A 7,828-nucleotide genomic window follows, 5' to 3' on the forward strand; every position below is an offset into this window, starting at 1 on the left:
TGGCCCAGGGGCTTCCAAAGCTGCATAATCCAAATCCACAGGCTGCAGGTCCACATTTGCCCCTTCTGGCACCTTCAGGGGATGCTTAGTAGTGCTTCTCCTCCATGAGTGCAGGGGCACAGCTGCCATCTCGCCACGGGCTGCAGGGGAACCTCTGCTTGGGCACCTTCTTCCTCTTCTTCCTCCCTAACCTCAGGATGTCTCCACTCTGGCACTGCTGGCACTGCTCTCACCTCTCCAGCTTGGTCCTTCCTTTCCTCTCTCTGGTCTCAGGTCTTCAATTAGTTCTCTCATATGTCAATTGTAGAGGTGCATCCATTGTCTCTCTGATTGCCTGGCCTCGGCTACCTGAGCCTGGGGAGCTTTTAGTAGCTTGTTCAAGGAGCCACTTCTGAGGCCCCTCCCCTGCTACTGAAACCAGACCAGAACCAAACCAGCACACAAACTTCAGCCACTCAAAACCACATATCCTTGAGCTGCATCCCATTAAATCATTGTGATTGCTGCTACTTAATAAATACACCCTTCCTCCAGATACCTCATTTTGTACTTAACATTTAATATCTAATCATATTTTAATGTAACTTTGGGATAATCCATGAAAATACCCACCAACAATCCTTTCTCCATCTTTTCAAGCAATCAGAATGCTTACCCTTACTATTTTTTCTTCTGCCTGTGGGTTTATTTCACTTTAAATAAGACTGAGCATGGATGATATTCTTCTTATTTCAACCAATTTCTTTCTAGAAACTAACTTTATTTTGGCTCTGATAAGTCAAAGCACCAAAGCATTAGATCAAATTAATAAAACACACAGTCCTATGGGATTTAAGTCTATGATTTAATGCTTTGCTGAAATTAGGAAATTCAGCAGGGAAACATCGAGAAGCTTTGGTAATTTTCTCAGGTATTGCAGGTGAACAGATAAAACATATGTTATTTGTTGAGTATCAGCTGAACAGAATATACATACTGATAATCCACTCTTAATCTGAATGATGACATTAAAAAAAAACAAAACAGCAGCCAGTTCAACTGTGCTGTTATTTTTAGATTTATAACTATGTAACAGCTAAATTGTCAGCACATTTTCTTTCACAGTTGCAATATGGAAACTACCAGACCTGATTTTTTTTTTCTTTTTAATTTTAGTTGTGGGAGAATCCCATCAGCTGCAAAATCACTAGGTTTAGAAAGTCAGTCACCCAGAGATAGACTTAGCATAAACCCAGCCTTGATATGAGATGAAACACAGGAGTATCTGTATGATAGTTCTCTTTAATAGCAAATTATTTTAAAAAATAAAACCAAAACAAGTCTTAAAAAAACTTCAGAACAGTTGCATACAAGCTTAATAAAATAACATTATATAAGCTTAACAAAATTATGTATTTCTTATGTAAAACTCAGTTAAGCCATCACACGTGGCAAATTCAGACAGAAAAACTATTAGCAAGACCATCTGTATGTTTCTTGTTTAATTTCTATGTTAACATCAGATTTATTTGTTCTGTATAACCTTTCATCTCCACAAAAGAACTTAATAACAAAATTAATGTTGTCAGTGTTGTAAGGGGAATTAGGAAATGGTTATATCTGTTTCCACAAAGTCTGATTTTCTATTCTGAAGAATTATATCCTATCTCTTTGACAAGAAAACAGAAGGGAAAACATTTTAAAAGCTAATAACACTAACTGGGATTTCATGTTCCCAAGACAGAAAATAATCATCTTACACTTCCCTAGAATTTAGTTTAAGCTTTTAAATTACTCTTTTTGACATCTGTAAGTCTTTTAAGCATAGAAGACACCCAAGATTTGGGGAAAAGGGAAGAAATTACTGAAACTGTTGGCAAACAGAAGCTATAAATGAAAACCAAAGGGAGAAAAGTATCACCATACAAATCCCTCGATTTCTTCTAAATATTATTTCTAGATACAACATTTTTAGACAAATGTTCTCCAAATTAAATATCTCCATCAGATATTTTTGCATGTCAATTTAACTTCAAACTAAATGTAAAATGACAACAAGTAGAGTCCTGTGTTTCATACACCACTAACTTCTAGGAAAGAACCCATTCATAGTAATGTCAGTACAGGATTACTACTTGTCTTGATTCAGCAGCACACTTAAGCCCAAGCTTACTGGTAAGCATATGAGCTATTAGCTCTAAGTGAGCAAAGGCACAGCATTAGCCATTTTCCTTGGTCAGCTTTGCACAGAAGGTTCAGCAGGTAAATTCTCCTAAGCTCCCTGAGGAGACAGAGCTGACTTCTCTGGCTGGTTGAGTATTGTTTGAGGGCTTTTAATGCTACTGCATATATTATTCCAGTGCAGGGTTAACTATAATGGTATCTGGAGGATTTCTGTGTGTCCTTTCTCAGCACTGGCATGTACAATTATTTTATTCATTCTTTTGCAGGGAGCAGCAGAGAGTTGGTTGTTTTTTACTTCTGCTGGATTTTCAATGTCATCTTAAATGTCCCAGTGAAATAAAATATATTTGAACATAGGGTTAATTCCTGTATGGAATTTAAAAAGCATACGTATTTGCTTAAGAGCTTGGCTAAAGTAGGACCTTATTTTGAACTGATCGCAAATGTAACATTCCCTCAGATCTTTGTAAAATGACATATGAATCACAGACAATTCAGAGATGTTCTGCTCTAACCTTGTTCCTATGATTTTTAACATTATGGGTTTTGTAGTTTCATTGCTAATACTCAGAAACATCCTGAAGGATCTGTGAGTATTTCTACTCCATTGGAAAAATATATTTCATAGTGAGTAGAAAAAGTTAAGCTGTTTTTTTGGAGTTTCAGTCATGACAAATGGTTCTTCACATTCCTCAAGCAGTGCTCCAATTTGTTCATAAAAGTAATTTTGGTCTTAATGGCATGAAATCAACAAAAAGGATATTTAGTTTCTCATGGCAATAATTTACCAGTATTAATGGTTAGGTAACCTAATATTTCTTTTGTATAATTAATGCAGTTAGGCTCAGGGCATCATTAAGAGAACTAATACTGTGGATCAATGTCTTATTTACTAATGCAAATTAAACCACAGCCCATCAGGAGCCAACTTTCTCAAAAACATGATGGTACACTTCCAAACATTAAGGCTACATAAAGGATTCATAAAAGCAGCAAATCTTGATGACTTTTACAGAAAACTGGCAGCTTCATCCTAAAATGTTTCATAATAAAATGGCCCCATTGGCAGCAACGGTCTCATGGCAATTTCAGTATGAATCCAGGCCTTTTTTTTTTTTTTCATTAATGAATTAAATTTTACATAGGCTGAACTACATATCCACCCAAACTCAACTTTTGTAATTTATCTGCTACATACTCTTCTTTCCCTTTTCTCTTCATTATTGATAACAATGAATTGTTCACTGAATCTGTGCGGGACAATCAACAAAACTTCTTGCTGTAAATGGGAACAAGCTACAGTATTGTAGCCTTCCTACATACATTCTAGTGCTAAATAAGTGCTATTTATGAATGTAAAACCAAACCATTCTAATTAATACATTGAAAATCTACTATTTAGTAACATTAGCACTGACACCTCACAGTACACCATTTTTTTGTGGGCATAAGTCCATTCAGCAACAAAAAAATTCTAATTATGACTTAATGACATATATATCATGTGGAATTTTAAAGGAAAAACTACATATGTCCTCATTAGAAGTAAAAAAATTGTTTCTCTCTTCTGAACAAATACACAAAAAAGTTTTAACATTGAATTTGGGTGGGTTTTTTTCCTTTTCTGAAACAGTGTCATTTTGTTGTTATTCTAGTGCTTACTGCTAACCATTTCAAACCAAAGCATGGTTAATTTATTTCCAATACTACTATACAGTACTCTTGTCTTTTCCTCCTCAAGATCCAACGGAAAATCTCTGCATGCAAAAATAATTCAATGTACTTTCTAGTAGCTATTAATGTTTGTTTTCTGCATCATTCTATATAGCAGTATCAGGACTCAGTATATGGGTACTCAACCTATCTTCCCATTCTAAGTTATCAATCACAAAAAATAACATGCTTTATATTTAAAGTATTATAATCTTTCATTTTCTGCTCATCACATTTTTCTATCTATGCAACTGCAGCACAGTCATTGCTCTGGTCATTTTTTTCACTTTCCTGTGGGCTGGTGATAGTCACCCTTGGATTTGTGCAGGTTTTTTCAAGATGGGAATCAACCTAGAGAAAAAGGACAGATACTGTTAACTTCATTAGGTAACAAAGATTTCACCTCATTTCCAAAAAGCATTCGCATTTCATAGTAAAATTTCCACAAGGTATTCTTCATGTGAAAAGATGTTTTCCAAAAGTGACCACATTAACATTCTTATTTACCTTATATACCTTACTAAGGAGAAAGTACTTAGAGGTTCCCCCCCCCCAGTTCTTTCATCAAACATCCAGTTATCTACAAATCCATTTAAAGCGAATGCTCTCTCACTTTCTCCACTCCCATAAGTAATTCCAGCTTTTCCAAAAATAAACAAACAACAAAAAAAAATCAGTATATTAAGAATAGAATAAATTCAGTCCCCAAGAAAATATTGTGTTACTCAGCTCTCTTAATTGAAAAATGTTCTCTGTCATACAGAAAAAGAAGAAGAAAGCCCAGTTGCAAAGTGCAAGAAACCATTCCCAGGGTCAAAAGAAGCAGAGGATGAGTCTGCTTTTCAGCAGCCTATAGACAGCAAGTTGTGCTTCTGACACTCAAGAATCCCATTCTTCCCAAATCGGGATTCTTTCCATCAAACAAAACACTTAATTTTCCTCATTCTGTTCACTGATCAGTTCACCTGACAGTCAGGGTAGTTATTTTTCTGGGCTGCATGCCTCTATCTAAGCCAATAGAATGTTTACCACAACTCCTAAATTAACGGGATATCTGCTTTTAAAATTACTAAAGCCCCTTGCTTTGAGGATCTTGTTCACCTCCACAGTCTTTTCCAACATCTAAGAAAAGGAGATGTGATTTTCGCAAAGCATGGCAAGAGCTCTTTATGAAATGCAACTTCTCTGAGAGTTAACTCCTCAGAATCATGAGGCCCTGTGATTTCACACACACACCCTTCTGCTCTGTCATAAAGGAGAATTTAGTCTGAAAATATATAATGCTTTTGCTTTCCTGGAAATGGCAAGTTTATGTTAATTTTTTAAAAATTCAGCATGCTCAGGAAAGCAGGAGATGCAGATTCATCAAATAGTGAGAAACATCTGTTGTTTCAGTTAGAGGGCAAATAATGTAATTATTGATGTAACAGATCTATACAGAGAGAAAGCAGCTTTTCCCACAAACTGAAGTTCTCATAAATGCTCTCAGGACCTTGTCAGGAGTGAGCTACTTAGAGACTAGCTGACAAGTCAGAGGGTGAGATGAATAAAGGAACAATAACTGAAGAACAGCAAACTGAAAGACTAATCACTCACCTTGTTCTGACCATTAGGATCCTCTTCTTTTATTTCTTCTTCAGGCTGAAGATCACCTTTGTAGTTCAAGTGCTCCATTCCCCCACCATTTTCTTCATTTTTCTTGCCATTTAAGTGGATAAGTTCTTCTTCCTCTGCTTGGTCAACATTCACTGTTTCTTTTGCTTCATCTTCATAATTCTCATTTAGTTTCTTCCTGTTTTCTTCCACTTCTCTTCTTTTTTTAACAGTTTTACCGTTTTCCTCTCCATTCACTTTTGGATATTCTTCCTCTCCTTTATATGCCTCCTCTCCCCTGTCATTTTCCTCTTCTGCATTTTCTTCTTCATCTACAGTTTCTGCTGGCCTCTGGTGAAAGGAAAAGTAACAGCATTATGAGGCATTCTTAATCAGAATGTTCCACACAATTCTGAAAGATGTCAGACATCAAAATAACAATGACATCATTATTGGAGAGTAAGTCTGCTAATTTGAGGTTTGTCTATATGGACAGAAACCAGTGCTTCTGTACTAAGTCCCCATAATGCTCTCTTATTCTACATAAAAAAATGTGTTAGTGAGATTTAATTGTATTACACTGGGTTAAGCCATTTGACCACACTCAAAACCCTGGAATGAACTAGATTTATTAAATACAGCAACAGCTATTTTGTTCCAGCTTCTCTGACACTCTAGTACTTAGCATGTACAAAACCCTGTCACAATCAAATACCACACATCACCAGCACACAAACTGTTCCCCATGAAGCATTTTACCTATGGACCAGACCAGGCCATGCCATGCCAATCAGTCATGCTGAGCAGCTTACCTTCTTTGCATCCACAGAAAAGTAGCAAGAGCAAATGAGGTAGACCTACTGGTCAATTCCACAATGTCATTCCCCTTCCCAAAGACCCATTTGTAGGGCAGCATGGTTAGTGTTTGACATGTAGCAGTTAATTTTTTCCTACACAGAGCATGACTAGCAGACAGGAGGAGCAAGATCTTGTCCCATGTCGAAGAAAGGTAAGCAGAAACTCACTATAGATAAAGCTTGTGGCAGCATCATTCCATGACAACCTGGAAGACTGATGTTGATACTATCTAGTTTTTGTCATTTGTCTTCCAGTTTCAGCTTTGAAGATTCACCTGACTATTCAGTGAGACAATGTCCCTGTTGCCAAGATGACTTAGGTATTTGTGATAAGGTTTGAATTAAAATAAAGAGGAAAAAAAAATCCCACCAGAGTGACAGGGTGTCTGTCTCCCACACAGCCTCATCAGACTCTAAATCTAAAGCAAACAAGCTGAGACAAATAGATTATCTCTTAATCAAAAGTGTTTGCAATTTTACTATCATTAACAGCTCTTTCATGCAGGCAGTTATCTGCTACAGGCCTGTAAGTTGTGTCTTCAAAAATCTCTTTTCCTCACTATTACTACTCACTATTACACTGTTACTATTGTAACACTTCAAAAGAATTCTTATCACCTTCAACATATTACCACAGAATTATAGAATAGTTTGGGTTGGAAGGAACCTTAAAGATCATCTAGATCCAAGCACCCTACATGGGCTGGGACACCTCCCACTAGACCAGGTTGCTCCAAGCCCCATCCAACCTGGCCTTGAACACTTCCAGGAAGGCAGCATCCACAGTTTCCCTGGGCAACCTGTTCCATAGAATCATAAAGGTTGGAAGGGACCTCAAAGATCACCAAGTTCCAACCCCCTTGCCATAAGCAGGGAACCCCACCACTAGATCAGGTTCCAGAAAACCTTGTCCAACCTGGCCTTAAAAACCTCCAGGGATGGGGCATCAACAGCCTCCCTAGGCAACCCATTCCAGTTCCTCGCCACCTTTCTAGTGAAGAATTTCTTCCTAATACCTAAACTAAATCTCCCCTCTCTCAGTTTAAAACCATTACCCCTTGTCCTATCATTATCTTCTCAGGTGAAAAGGCCCCTCCAGCTTTCCTGTAGCCCCTTTGAAGTACTGGAAGGCCACTACAAGGTCTCTCTTCTCCAGGCTGAACAGCCCCAACTCTCTTAGCCTGTCTTCATAGCAGAGGTGCTCCAACCCTTGGATCATCTTGGTGGTCCTTCTCTGGATCCTCTCCAACAGGTCCATATCTTTCTTGTGCTGAGGGCACCAGAACTGAACACAGTATGCCAGGTGGGGTCTGACCAGAGCAGAGCAGAGGAGCAGAATCCCCTCCCTGGCCCTGCTGGCCACACTTCTTTTGATGCAGCCCAGGATGCAGTTGCTCTCTTGGCTCCAGCACACACTGGTGGCTCATGCTGAGCTTCTCATCAACTACCACCCCCAAGTCCTTCTCCTCAGGACTGCTCTCCAGCCATTCTCCCCCTAGCCT

At 38.1% G+C, this 7,828-nt stretch overlaps 1 protein-coding gene across 1 annotated transcript in view; it reads right to left on the bottom strand.

The window, feature by feature from the left end:
• Positions 1-4,119: 4,119 nt before the first annotated feature.
• The window catches only part of DCDC2 (doublecortin domain containing 2), a 72,730-nt gene continuing 69,021 nt past the window's right edge, over positions 4,120-7,828 (bottom strand). The window contains 2 exon segments of the mRNA XM_010004525.1: positions 4,120-4,227; positions 5,473-5,820. Coding sequence (XP_010002827.1) covers positions 4,120-4,227; positions 5,473-5,820 — 456 coding nt within the window.

This window comes from Chaetura pelagica, unplaced genomic scaffold, assembly GCF_000747805.2.
Source record: "Chaetura pelagica isolate M959 unplaced genomic scaffold, ChaPel_1.0 scaffold78, whole genome shotgun sequence".
NCBI lineage: Eukaryota > Metazoa > Chordata > Aves > Apodiformes > Apodidae > Chaetura > Chaetura pelagica.